General features: G+C 39.1%; 2 protein-coding genes across 3 annotated transcripts; both read right to left on the bottom strand.

Moving 5' to 3' along the window:
• Positions 1-1564: 1564 nt before the first annotated feature.
• Positions 1565-6028, bottom strand: LOC134819298 (inhibitor of Bruton tyrosine kinase-like). Of its 2 annotated transcripts, none has more exons than XM_063829182.1 (3): positions 5917-6028; positions 5454-5644; positions 1565-5229 (listed from the first exon to the last, which is right to left on the bottom strand). In XM_063829182.1, the coding sequence occupies exons 2-3, from the start codon at positions 5635-5637 to the stop codon at positions 1703-1705; spliced, it is 3711 nt and encodes a 1236-aa protein (XP_063685252.1). In that variant the 5' UTR covers positions 5638-5644; positions 5917-6028; the 3' UTR covers positions 1565-1702. The 2 variants fall into 2 exon arrangements, with proteins under 2 accessions (XP_063685252.1, XP_063685253.1); XM_063829183.1 differs by having other exon boundaries at positions 1591-5229; positions 5454-5651.
• Positions 6029-6810: 782 nt separating this feature from the next.
• On the bottom strand, positions 6811-9080 carry LOC134819299 (phosphatidylglycerophosphatase and protein-tyrosine phosphatase 1-like). The gene is made up of 5 exons (XM_063829184.1): positions 8900-9080; positions 8436-8546; positions 7482-7599; positions 7177-7286; positions 6811-7034 (listed from the first exon to the last, which is right to left on the bottom strand). The coding sequence occupies exons 1-5, from the start codon at positions 9004-9006 to the stop codon at positions 6896-6898; spliced, it is 585 nt and encodes a 194-aa protein (XP_063685254.1). The 5' UTR covers positions 9007-9080; the 3' UTR covers positions 6811-6895.
• Positions 9081-14641: the final 5561 nt, after the last annotated feature.

Below are 14641 nucleotides of genomic sequence, written 5' to 3'. Positions count from 1 at the left end.
GTTGTATGTTGTAAAGGTCGAATTTCGAATTTGTCACGAAAATGTTGTTGCGAAAACGACGGAAATTTTAAATACATATAAATTGTCGAATGTCAAATTGTCAATGCACCCCTTTGAAGTGACAAGCCATGTATTTGAAACGGTTTCAAGCTAGTTTGACTGTTAATTAAAAAACTTTCTGATGAAACAATATTCAACAATTTCTGAAATATCTAAACCCAAGTTATCAATCACGTCTTTAAGGGGGCATACACCAAATCTGTCCAGACCAAATGACCTCATAGGCAGTTCAGTGACCTTCTAGCGCACCGTTTCCACACCAAAAAAAATTATTTTGAGAATACCCATTTTTGTAATCGACCATTTCCTGGTTAAGAGTGCATTTTCGGAAAAAATTATTTTGTGGTTGAGACGCTATAAGTTAATCATTTCTTGCGGTATCGGGTTTAAATTTTGCTCGCCGTTTATTCACATCTATTTCAAGGTGTGTGTAAAATCTTGATATCGTATCTAAAAAGGCTGGTGTGTTATGAATTTTTAAAGTCAAAAAGCTAAAATTGTCCTTTTCAGGCTTATTTTAACAAAAAGTCAGTCAGGGAAGATCGGATTATTTGATGCTTGACATCAAATTGTTCTCTGAATTCTGGCGCAGTTTTTGATGCCCTCAAAAATGTTTTTACTCATTCACCTTCTGATCTATTGGACCTCAAAGCCAAACAACAAATTTAGGCACATTTTTCGTTTTTAATATTTACCGATTTTTCCAAAATTTCGATAGGAATGTGCTAGTGACTTTTTGAAGGGTGAAAAATAACCGCAACTAGCACATTTATATATGAGTTATGAACAAAAAAACACCCTAAAATGCTTCCCTTTGAAGTTATGGGAGAAAATGTGATTTTTTATCTGCAAAGCCAAAAAATCACATTTTCTCCCATAACTTCAAAGGGAAGCATTTTATGGTGTTTTTTTGTTCATAACTCATATATAAATGTGCTAGTTGCGGTTATTTTGCACCCTTCAAAAAGTCACTAGCACATTCCTATCAAAATTTTGGAAAAATCGGTAAATATTAAAAACAAAAAATGTGTCTTAATTTGTTGTTTGGCTTTGAGGTCCAATAGATCAGAAGGTGAATGAGTAAAAACATTTTTGAGGGCATCAAAAACTGCGCCAGAATTCAGAGAACAATTTGATGTCAAGCATCAAATAATCCGATCTTCCCTGACTGACTTTTTGTTAAAATAAGCCTGAAAAGGACAATTTTAGCTTTTTGACTTTAAAAATTCATAACACACCAGCCTTTTTAGATACGATATCAAGATTTTACACACACCTTGAAATAGATGTGAATAAACGGCGAGCAAAATTTAAACCCGATACCGCAAGAAATGATTAACTTATAGCGTCTCAACCACAAAATAATTTTTTCCGAAAATGCACTCTTAACCAGGAAATGGTCGATTACAAAAATGGGTATTCTCAAAATAATTTTTTTTGGTGTGGAAACGGTGCGCTAGAAGGTCACTGAACTGCCTATGAGGTCATTTGGTCTGGACGGCACAAACCACTGTTTTGGTGTATGCCCCCTTAAGTATATAATCATTCGCCCTAAAAATAACATGCCAGATAAAACAAGTAATTTAACCAAGACTCAACAATGTGAAGAATAAAACGGAATTCTTAAGAACAATTACAATAATTAAAAATTCAAAAGTTGGTTCTTGCCCCAAGCAGGACGGGCCACGCTTTCCTCAGAAACAGCTCTAATAGTAATGAACTCATTGACACAATCATCCACCTTATATAACTCTCTTAACTCCTGAATCGCTCGTTCCTCAATCTGTATAACTTCTAGTGGCCTAGAGAAGGACTTGGAAAGAATATTTTTTGAAGATTCTTGTTCAGCTTCCATGATAGATCGCAAACTATGAACCTGGCGGTCTGTCGTGAAATCGAAAGTTTCTGACTTGACTCTGGGTTCGGGTGTGCTCTGCTTCAGAGGCGATTTAGGGTTTGAAGTATGGTGAGCTGGAGACAGGCTCTTCGCAGTTTTCCCGGGAGAGGGGTTTCTCAGTTTGAAACCAGGAGAACCGTTCTCGGTGGTCATAATGTCCTTCAGTGAGACGGCTGGAGTACCCGGAACAGTACCCCACGGCGCACTGGACGGTCTTGAAATTTCTCTGTTTTTGTCAAGTTTTCCAGCTTTTGCAAACGGTTTCTGGGCTTCTAACTTGGCTTTATCTCTTTGCGCTTCCTTGTTCTTCTTTTGCAACTGTTTCTCACGTTTTTCTTCCTCAATGATCTCACTGAGAGAACGGTTAAGTTTTGGAGGACCACTGTTAGATACACCCCATGATCGAGATGTTTGGTTACTGTTAGATTCACCCCATGATCGAGATGTCTGGTTATTTTGGACAGACGGAGGTGTTCCGGCTGGAGTCAGTGAAGGATTTCCAGCCTGTTGTTTCGGAGCTTCAGAAACAACTGCAACAGTTTTAAGCATTTTATCATTTAGTTTCCTGTTGATGTTGACTTCTAAAGGAGTTATGTGCGGAACAACGAATTCCTGAGGACTTGTTGAGGTTGAAGGAAATTGGGGGGATGAACTCGATATTACCACTTCAGAAGTTGGAATAACATTCGGAGGCTGATCTAAAACGAAGTTTAACAATTCTCCTTCTTCACCATCGCTCACATACTCATCAAGTCGATCAGGTAACCCTTTGATTGGAGTCTTCACGACAGGCTCAACCACCTCCACCGGTCTGATAACCTCCACCATACATTTCAAATACTCCTTCACACTGTAATCTTTATTAGGAGATCTCGTGAGATGAAACAAGACGACTTCTTTATAAACGTTGTCAAGTTGCTCAAGGATTTCCTCTTCTAAGCTGTCCAACAAACGATGTTCCAAGTAGAAAGGCAAGTTCATGGCTATTATGTGGAGGCAGACAGCACGCAAATTGTGGGCGTTGTAATCGTTAGCTGTTCGTAGGATATGAATTATATTTTCTTCCGTTATAAATGCGACTATAGAGACTTCGCAAAAAGACTTCAATCTACTCACCAAATATTGATCTGACAATCGCAGAAGTAGCATCAAACTTTCGAAGGAGCTCTTTTGAGGAAACGTGTCCGTGTAAATGTAATAGATGAAATCGCTGAGTGTTCTCTTGTTAGAATTAACAGGGATTTCTTGGTTCAAGCTCACAGCCCCCCATCTGGAGTTAACCATGAAGTGTGTCATGAAATAATCTACCCTAGCAGCTAAAATAAACCGATGACACTGAAACTTAATCCCCTCCTCGGACACTAACACCACGTCGCACAAATCTCTGATGGAGTTCCTTTCTATTTTATCGCATCGGCTCACATTAACTAATCCGCCTAGAAGTAGAGGATGTTTGGTTTCGCCTTTAACTGGCATAGTGATCATGTAAATTATCTCCAGCATAGATGTCACAATCTCATCAGTAAGAGCGAGCTCTATGTAGGAATTACCAGATGTCTCAGCACTTTCCACCAGCATTGCCAGTTTCTCAGACGCATTAGCAAGAAGAGCTTTATGAGCAGATATCTGTTTGCCAGACTTACAATAGATGGTGATGTCAGTTTCGTAGATTTCGTCGTTGTCGTACAAAGCAGAAACATCTGAGGTAAAGCTCGAGGATTCTACACTAGGGACAAAATCAAGGGTGGAGATTCTGTCCTGGACAATGCATGCGTTCACCTGACCAGAACCGTTGCACACAATTTTTGTGCCGTTATGAAGACCGGTTTTTTTAACTAGCTTGATGGGTCGTAACATTTGGAGTGATTCTTTTTTCTTGGTGTTGGCTGATGACCATGTTTTGTGAGAATGGTCCCTCCTTATTTCCTTGTCTGATTTTAAAGTGGGATATGGGTCACATGTGAACACCTCTCCGTTCGTAGTGAGAAGGAGGAGAGAACCACTCCCCACAGCGATATCAGAGACCAGAAACTTCTCCATATACACATCCCAGTGATAGAGCAGCACGTTTTTAAACATCTCCGGAATGCAGCAGAATACCAGCCCGTTTGTATCTAGAATACTGATGAGAAGCGGTTTCGATTTTTTGTTTGTTGTCTCCAATGTTGGTTGCCTGGCCAGGCTTCCGCCAGTTACTCGAATTTTCTTCGTTTTAACAGACAGATAAGATTGGCCTTGACTAGCATCAAAGTTTAACACTTTCGAGTGATCAAACCTATTCAAGGTTGCTACTTTCTTAATGTCAAATTGATTACAAACAAAGATGGCACCGTTTTCGAATCCTACCACAGTGGTTGCAGCACTAGCATGAACATGCGCTATCTTCCCGAGATTGTCACCTGGCTTGTGACGTAATCTCGTCACTGTTCTAGGGACTATCTGGTACTCTTCCTCTGAAAACATGTGCCCGATCTGACCTCCGTTAAAACCAAAAGTGTAAATCTGATCTGCTGCTACTAGAATGCTGTGATATTTGGCAGCTTTAACTGTGATAATTTTATCGAAAGTGAAGGAAGCTCTGACGATTTGAGGTCTAAGAAGGTTTTTAACTTCGGGAATTCCAAGAACCCGGTGGGTGTTTATGCCCCAGCTATAAACCTTACCATCCGAAGACAAGGCCAGAGAGTGGTCGTTGGAGCATGATATCTTCACAATATTTTTAAGGCCGGGAATTAACGTTGGCTCGAGGAATGTTTGCTCAGAACCCAAACCGAGTCTACCTCCTTGACCATACCCACAGGAATAAACATTCCCTGCCTTATCTAAAAAAAGCGTGTGATACTTCCCAAAGTTCACATTGCAGATCGACGATGAGAATTTATCACGGTTGAAACGTTTAACTTTTTCAGGTACCTTCAAATTACCGTCATGGTTGTGTCCCAAATTGTAATTACAATTCGTACCCCACGTAAGAACGTTTAGGCTCTTGCTCTCGGGGACAAATCCGTTTTTAAATTGATTCCAAACAGCGATATCAAGAGGAGTAAAACCATCTATAGCGGGAGTTGACAAAGAGGCACCATACTGTAGCAACTTCACAGCACAATTTATGTTCCCATAAGAAATAGCATCGTGTAACGCAGTGTACTTAGACTCTAGATCTTGTGCCTCCAGCGTGTAAAGGGTATCTAGATTCAGGTTCATCAGTTTCAGAATGTCGCACAGCAGGGCGGCGTGCCCCTCTTTGCAGATTTGATGTACTATGTTGAAACCTGCGCAAACGTTTACTCAACCGCCCAGTTATTGTCTATGTAATTTACAAAATTAATTTAAGCTTATGGAAACTGGTGACTTCTTAGACGATGAAAGTTAACCAAACCATATTAAAAGCGTCCCCATCGACTTAGTTTTTGGAGAAGCCACGTATATATTTTTAAAAATGTATAATCAAGTGATAGCACGCCACTGAGTAAATTAATACAATCCTGTATGTAACCTGGAGTGTTGTCTTGGAATATTTCCGACAGAACATGGGAGTGACTGAGCAAGTATCTTGCTTGTTCCGCAGTTAGGACTGAAAGATCTTCTATCACATCGATCGAACCTTCTGGCAAAATCTTGACACTTCTCGGTTCCGTTTCGGATAAACTGCGCGACGATGTCTTCTTCCGACGTCCCATGGTCACCCTGAAAGCTGTCTTCAGTACTTTAATAATATCGAATATTTTGATTTAAGTGTACGAAATCGAGAAGAAAACTACGTTACGGACTTTGCGCGCATATATTCTATGGTAAGAATTTAGATAATAGTGGACTTATTCTCCTTCTGCTAGGTAAATGTCGCGGCGCCTTACAAAAACCAAACAAAGTCGTGCGACCGATTTCCCTATGGCACATTCTGAAATTGTTATTCAAGTTTTTTACTGGACGAAATGAAAAACTTTCGAAATACGACTAACCGTGTTGCAAAACGTCTAAATCACATCCTTGGGCAGTTTATCTGATTAACATAGATTCCTGGTGCGTTTCTCCTTACATAGTGCCTTAGCTACAACAAAATATTTAAGTTATGGAAAACAGTGTTAGAAAACTGAATAGTGCATAATAGCATGGCAGGAATTCTCCAGAATACAATTCAATTGATATCGTGAATTTATTAGCAAAATACAGAAAAAAATGACCTAACAATCAAAATATTTCGAATTACAAATATTGTCCATCTATAGATGTGGATTCTTGTGGGGAGGTGATTTGTTTACTTTTACATGGAGGCTCTGCTCAGCAGGAGAAAGAGGTGATTCACATTTTGTATTATGGAACGCTTATAACTCCTTCTTGTTGCACGAGAAATCGATTTAGCTGGGTTTCAGGACTAGGTGTTTATATGAAACCTAGTTAAATCGATTTCTCGTGCAATTTTAGGTCAAGAACAGTCATAAAAATGAGTTAATAAGAAGGTCGATTTCTCGGTTATTTGTAAGCTTTCGTTCAGAAAATAATTCGGGACCTTCAAAGGGGGTAACAAGAAGGAATTACATAAGCGTTCCATAATACAAAATATGTATCACCTCTGTATCCTGCTGAGCAGAGCCTCCATGTAAAAGTAAACAAATCACCTCCCCACGAGAATCCGCATCTATTAAACTAGTGATTTAAAAAAGCAGATATGAAACTAAAAATGAAGAATATTAGCTCCCGTTAATTTTAAGCAAATTGTAGGTTTTAATGTTTACCAACTAGAGCAGAGTTTTATTTTTGTCCAGCAAGAGACTAAGGAAAAAAGATTATGCGCAGTGCAGAGACACGACTTAAAGATCAACACAGTCCTATTAGTGTGAGCAATATCTCTTATAAAATTCGCTTTCACAAACACGGCTATGAGAAAAAGAAAAAAATCTCGGATCATACAAATAATTTAGTTACAAATCCCTCAAATTGTCACTGAGGGTCACCGTTTGGTGGCGGTGATAAAGTGTTCGCAAAGTCGTGTAATGTTTGCAACTGTAGCTCAGTGTACTTAACGTGAGGTCGTTTCTCAGTGACAAACTTAACTCCCTCCTCCACTGTCTTACCATACCTGGGATACAATGTTAGGAGATAGTGTCATATCACAAAGAGGGATATCAATTACATTTCCTGTTACACTGAGTGTTTGTAATGAGACTGCAGAACCACAGACAGTGGGCCCCCATATCCGGAGATATTCACCGGCGACTTACTTCTGCATGACGTAGGCTGTAACCATTGTAGCACTTCTGCTCCTCCCTGCTTTACAATGAACATATGTTCTCTGTCCTAGCTCCGCCTTAGCTTTTATCAGCTCAATTCCCTGCAATAATTCTCTTGATAGAATGTTAGCCGCTAACAAACAGTCAGCTGATTGATTTCGTATACATTTGCATTCCGATTTCGATTTGCAGAAACACATATCAGTGAGAAATAATAAAAATCTCTGCCAATTGACGGACAGGCACACTGTGCGGGAGTAAAATAATTAAAGAAGTAGTACCATTCAGCCATTTACCTCCCACATTTGACTGACAGTGGGAGTTGATATGAAATCGGGGATATCTATTTTAAAGTGCTCCACGCCCAGTTCCTGCCATTCTTCTGTCGGTGTAGTCACGTACTGACGCTCGTACCTACATTTAGTTTATTGTTAATTAACTTAATGATCTGGTTGAATAAAACATATAACAGTACCTCCAGAGAGGGTACCTCCAGAGAGGGTACCTCCAGAGAGGGTACCTCCAGAGAGGGTACCTCCAGAGAGGGTACCTCCAGAGAGGGTACCTCCAGAGAGGGTACCTCCAGAGAGGGTACCTCCAGAGAGGGTACCTCCAGAGAGGGTACCTCCAGAGAGGGTACCTCCAGAGAGGGTACCTCCAGAGAGGGTACCTCCAGAGAGGGTACCTCCAGAGAGGGTACCTCCAGAGAGGGTACCTCCAGAGAGGGTACCTCCAGAGAGGGTACCTCCAGAGAGGGTACCTCCAGAGAGGGTACCTCCAGAGAGGGTACCTCCAGAGAGGGTTCCTCCAGAGAGGGTACCTCCAGAGAGGGTACCTCCAGAGAGGGTACCTCCAGAGAGGGTACCTCCAGAGAGGGTTCCTCCAGAGAGGGTACCTCCAGAGAGGGTACCTCCAGAGAGGGTACCTCCAGAGAGGGTACCTCCAGAGAGGGTACCTAACATGATGCGAACCCTGACAGATCAAAGTCAGAATTCATGACTATTGGAAGGGAAGTACAGGTGTCAGCAAATTTCTAAAGAATTGGTGAGCAAATAGCAAAGAGGCTCAAATGGAAAATTCACATCTGTCAAAAAAATATAAAAATAGTTAAATCTTCAATATCTATGAACTGTTCTCTTCTTGACACAAAAGATACGGACTCTTAAAATCGTCAGACCGTTTGATCAAGTTTTTTTATACTGGTAATGATGTCAATTGTGTCGTACCATTTAATTTCAATAAAAACTCACGGCATATTGAGAGAAATAATCGCCCCGACATTTTCCTCCTGTACAAGCTTCTCTTTTAGAAATGAGAAAGGAAGAGCACCCAAAATCACGTGACTGTCTATGTAATTGTACCTGAGAGATAACTTTAGGATTGATTGATTAATTTATTGACTACAGTTATTTAATAACAAATAATTGCCAGGAAAATATTCGAGGAACTATTTGATCGACAAAATATCACCGTAATAAGATCAGTAATGATGATCAATACACAGTGTTGTGTAAAGGTAACCAAGGTAACCAAGGTAACCAAGGTAACTAAGGTAACTAAGGTAACTAAGATTACCAAGGTAACCAATGTAACCAAGGTAACCAAGATTACCAAGGTAACCAAGATTACCAAGGTAACCAAGATTACCAAGGTAACCAAGGTAACCAAGATTACCAAGGTAACTAAGGTAACTAAGATAACCAAGGTAACGTACCAATTCCGACTAGTGAGCGCCCAAGCACCCACATTGTAAGTAAGGGTGGTGTACAGTACTGTGTTGTTTAGCGTACTGTACGCCGCGTTACTCAGCATTGACCACATATCTGCACTTCACACTCTTAGCATCGCTTGTAGATATTATACTCGAGATTTGATATTTGTTAGGCTAGTCACATCCTGCTACGGAATATTCTGTCAAATAAAGTAGTAGAAGGGAATGTATGAAGGCCCGCCATCAAGTGACTCCCAGCCACTCACAGCACGCCCCCAGGTCACGTGACAGCACGTCACGTGACAGATCACATGTCATGTAACCACGTGACAAGCTCGTCAATCAAATGTCAAGGTCACGTGACATTTGATTGACCAATGAGGAGCCAGAACGTCATGACGAATCAATCAATAATCCCGACTAAAGGATCTAAAGTCTGATTAAACGGTTGCCAAGCAGGTTCCTGTTATTTGATTACCGGGCACGTGTTTAGCTTAAGCATCATGTGACATGAATGTTATTGAACCTCGAGATCACGTGACAGGAGTCACTTGATTACCCGTCAGAACGTCATGATGAATAATTCAATAATCCTGTCTAAAGGATCTAAAGTCAGATTAAACGGTTGCCAAGCAGGTTCCTGTTATTTGATTACTGGTCAAATGATTCTTCACGATTTACCCCGGTCCAGTCACCACTCCAAATAAGCAGAGGGTGACATAACGAAATGTGGTGTAGGGTTACCATCGCTCGACCTCCTGGAAATTACAAGTCTTATCATCAATTTTCTGACATTTAAGCAATAGCTACAGTATCTGAACCACATTTTCACCCTTTAAGATATAACAACTGTTAGGTAGCCTAGTGGTTAGAACATCCGTCTTCTGCACAAAAGGTTCAGGGTTCAAAGTCGAGTCTAGGGAGTAGCTAAGGCTCCATACCATTCACTATTATTAACTATTAAATTTGCTTGTTATAAATTTGATAAATTTCGAGAGACAAATAAAACTACCGTTTAATTGATAATTTGTTGTTGTCAACATTATAATCATAAATTGAAATCATCAAGAGTAAGATTGGGTACATGAATCATTGTATAACAGTTGCACGTTAATGGTGTTCTAGTACAGGTAGTTAGTTCCACCAACTACTTATTCAGATAAAGTTTGAGAATCTTATCGACAATAGTTGTGTTTTCGTTCATCAGTTTGTTTACATCAGATAGACTTGTAGTGGTGATAACTGCATCCAATAGAGATCGTTCTTCCAAACTTAAAATATCTGTTAGGTCTTCTCCGCTGTCAATTAAACGCTGCTTCAAGACAACAAACAATTCGGTTTTCATCATGTATGAGAATAAAATGTCAAAACATTTATTTTGCTCTTTACACAATTTACTTTGTAACAGGACGTCTAGAGATTTAAGTAAACTCGATATCTTTTTACTGTTTGGTTGTTTGATTGGTACTCCTTTCCGCTTGCCTACGTGTTGCCAGTCAGTATCAGATTCTAACTCTTTAGCATTATATTCTTTGTTGGACTCATCATCGCTACTTGTTACACCACTAAATTCATCATCACCACTACCTGGTACATCAGAGTTAGAACCACCTTGCTGAGATTCTTCAGAAACTATTGTATCAGCATCTGAACATACAGAATCAGGACCCTCCATTTTGACATCAGTCACATCTGAGTTAGCTTTTGACAGCGGCAGTAAAATTGCAGAACTTTCATCTGACTCTCGGTTCTCTCGATGATACCTACTAATGTGTGAGGACAGACTATATTTATTGGCAAAAGACTTGTCACAGAATGAGCAGGTTACAGAATTCATAACTGCAGTACAAACGTTTTATAATGCTATGCAACAACCATTATATAGCAATAATCGCATAAAATCGCAAATAATCGCATATAATCGCATATAATAGCATATAATGGCATAAAATTGCAAATAATCGCATATAATTGCAAAATAATTCCACAAAATAGCATATAATAGCATATAATCGCATATAATCGATAATAATATAATTATATATATTTAATCACATATATAATCACGTATATTATCTCTTAAAATCACATTTTATTATTTATACTCGCAAATAATTGCATATAATTGCAAATAATCGCATATAGTAGCAGGGTGAATATGATCCAACTTACGCATTCAACCTATTAAAGATCTTTTCAAAGATTTATTTTCATGCTGATTGCCAAGCATCATCCTGGAGATGGAACTGTAACTCTTGAGTCTACCAAAGACTGCACCCAACATGTAGGAATACTTCCTAGTGGGGACATTAAAGGACCACACCAGACAGGACAAGGAGATCATGGTAAATTCTACGTCAACTAGTCAGACGGAGATCATCTTCGAGATCTATCACTTTCTGGATTATCATTCATAACCAGTAGTCAGCGCACCATTGATTTCTGCTTTCAAATGATAACTGCTAATACTCTTGTCGATTTTATTGCACAGAAACCAGCATTTGACCGGGACCGGGACCGGGAATAGCTCAAAATTGTCAATCCCGGTACCGGGATCCCCGGTACCGGGAATCCCGGTCGATTACTGGTGCATGCAGCTGGCCAGGTTTAGGTATCAGGTGATTTTTCCTGCAATTTGGTAGTTGTGAAACATCACCTTGGATTTCTGTTGTCACAAAACGTACCTTTTTAGACCTTTTCTCAAAGCATATAATAGCATATAATAGCATATAATCGCATATAATAGCATATAATAGCATATAATAGCATATAATAGCATATAATAGCATATAATCGCATATAATCGCATGTAATATCATTCGATCACATATATAATCCATTGGGTGGGCGAAAATTGTCCCCCGATAATTGACCCCTCGATAATTGACCCCTCGACAATTGACCCCCCCCCCCCCCCCGACAATGTAACTCAATACAACATCACCTCATACCATACTCCTCACGGTTCTCTTGATCTAGGAAGAATGCACCTTTGTTGTGGTGTGCCGCACTCCACATGGACAAATCTCACGATACTCTTTATCTAGAAAGGAGGTACTTTTGTTGTGATGTGCCACACTCCACATGAACAAATCCGCTAAATACTGAATAAATGCCGAATACTGAATGAATACTGAATGAATACTAAATGAATACTGAATGGATACTGAATGAATACTGAATGAATACTGAATGAATACTGAATGAATACTGAATGAATACTGAATGAATACTGAATGAATACTGAATGAATACTGAATGAATACTGAATGAATACTGAAAATAATCGCAAATAATAGCATATAATATCATATAATATCATATAATAGCATATAATAGCATATAATAGCATATAATAGCATATAATTGCATATAATAGCATATAATAATAACATACAATCGCATTCGGAGACTCAAGAATTACAGTTCAATCGCCAGCATATAATTGCACATATAATAGCATATAATATCATATAATCGCATATAATAGCATTATATAATATCATATAGAGAGACTCAAGAATTACAGTTCAATCGCCAGCATATAATTGCATATAATAGCATATAATATCATATAATCGCATATAATAGCATTATATAATATCATATAATCGCATATGATAGCTTATAATAGCATATAATAGCATATATAATCGCATTCGGTAGACTCAAGAGTTATAGTTCCATCTCCAACATCTAACTAATAATCCCAGAATGTGTGTTTTCTGTCTGTCTGTCTGTCTGTTTGTAATTTCCGAGCGGCTTAATCAAGAAAACGGTAAGAGTTGCGGGACTGATTTTTTCGGTAAAGTGCCGACAAAACTCTGACGAAGTTAAATGATAAAGGTTTTTTAAATCGGTCGTTGGTAAGTGGTTTAATTGATGATTTTGTACCATAAATGTTACATAAAATGGCTTGAGCACAACGGTAAGAGTTACGGGGCTCGCATATGTAGCTGCATAATTAGTGTAATTGAGTTACCCGTGTAAGATTCGCTGTCTATACTATAATCTTATAATCTTATTAGGGGAGGGGGCACTGTTTGGACTGCAGAGAGAGAGTTCATACTTTCATACGACAATGTTATGCGTGTTCACAAATATGATAGGCGGGTGTGGTGTTAAGGGTTGATTTCTATTGATTATTGTTTAAGATACTATTACTATTGTTTAAGATACCATTGGATACGTGAGGGCACTCCGAATAGAATTGCTCACCTAATGCAGGTTTTGACTCAACGGGTGAATTATCCTACCCTTTTTAACTGCGGCAGTGAAATCCCGGCCGAAGGCCGGGTTACACTAGTATATTCATATAATCGCATATAATAGCATATAATATTTTATAATCGCATTTAAATGAATACCAATGGTCGTTACGTTTAAATAGATAAAATTAAATGTTTTAAAAGAGCGATCCATCTGGAGAAGTAGGCTAGGCGGGATTTGAACCCGCATTGTCCTGCATAGGAAAGTTGCCGTTAACTCACTAACCTGAGGCTCCAGATGGACCGCTGTTAAAATGAAAATATGAACATGTTTAACAAGATCGTTACGAATATCACGTGACGGTTGCTATTATAACGTACTTGCTTCTTATTGGTCAATTAACTTGTCACGTAACCTTGACATTTCATTTACGAGCTTGTCAGTTTAAAATAATACATTATAGTTATAAATGGCTATGTGGCACAGTTCTTTAGTCTGCCTGCTTGTGAAATGTCTCGCATTCACAGGGTCCCGGGTTCGATTCCCGTCTGTGCCACTAGCTATGGGGAGAGCATCTGAATTTTCCAAGAATCTATTCATGTGGAGTGTGGCACACCACAACAAAGGTGCATTCTTCCTATATCAAGAGAACCGTGAGGAGTATGGTATGAGGTGATGTTGTATTGAGTTACATTGTCGGGGGGGTCAATTGTCGAGGGGTCAATTGTCGAGGGGTCAATTATCGGGGGGTCAATTGTCGGGGGACAATTTTCGCCCACCCAATGGATTATATATGTGATCTCGAATGATATTACATGCGATTATATGCGATTATATGCTATTATATGCTATTATATGCTATTATATGCTATTATATGCTATTATATGCGATTATATGCTATTATATGCTATTATATGCTTTGAGAAAAGGTCTAAAAAGGTACGTTTTGTGACAACAGAAATCCAAGGTGATGTTTCACAACTACCAAATTGCAGGAAAAATCACCTGATACCTAAACCTGGCCAGCTGCATGCACCAGTAATCGACCGGGATTCCCGGTACCGGGATTGACAATTTTGAGCTATTCCCGGTCCCGGTCCCGGTCAAATGCTGGTTTCTGTGCAATAAAATCGACAAGAGTATTAGCAGTTATCATTTGAAAGCAGAAATCAATGGTGCGCTGACTACTGGTTATGAATGATAATCCAGAAAGTGATAGATCTCGAAGATGATCTCCGTCTGACTAGTTGACGTAGAATTTACCATGATCTCCTTGTCCTGTCTGGTGTGGTCCTTTAATGTCCCCACTAGGAAGTATTCCTACATGTTGGGTGCAGTCTTTGGTAGACTCAAGAGTTACAGTTCCATCTCCAGGATGATGCTTGGCAATCAGCATGAAAATAAATCTTTGAAAAGATCTTTAATAGGTTGAATGCGTAAGTTGGATCATATTCACCCTGCTACTATATGCGATTATTTGCAATTATATGCAATTATTTGCGAGTATAAATAATAAAATGTGATTTTAAGAGATA

This window comes from Bolinopsis microptera, chromosome 8 (genome assembly GCF_026151205.1).
Source record: "Bolinopsis microptera isolate Bmic1 chromosome 8, MBARI_Bmic_1.0, whole genome shotgun sequence".
NCBI lineage: Eukaryota > Metazoa > Ctenophora > Tentaculata > Lobata > Bolinopsidae > Bolinopsis > Bolinopsis microptera.
This window is presented reverse-complemented; position numbering and strand designations above follow the sequence as displayed.

Coding starts and splice junctions, on each gene's coding strand:
- LOC134819298 (XM_063829182.1), bottom strand. CDS start 5,637: ATGGGACGTCGGAAGAAGACATCGTCGCGCAGTTTATCCGAAACGGAA. Junction 5,230..5,453: donor ATTCCAAGACAACACTCCAG/GTTACATACAGG, acceptor ACGTTTGCGCAG/GTTTCAACATAGTACATCAA.
- LOC134819299 (XM_063829184.1), bottom strand. CDS start 9,006: ATGTGGTCAATGCTGAGTAACGCGGCGTACAGTACGCTAAACAACACA. Junction 8,547..8,899: donor GCGCTCACTAGTCGGAATTG/GTACGTTACCTT, acceptor GTTATCTCTCAG/GTACAATTACATAGACAGTC. Junction 7,035..7,176: donor ACAGCCTACGTCATGCAGAA/GTAAGTCGCCGG, acceptor ATTGTATCCCAG/GTATGGTAAGACAGTGGAGG.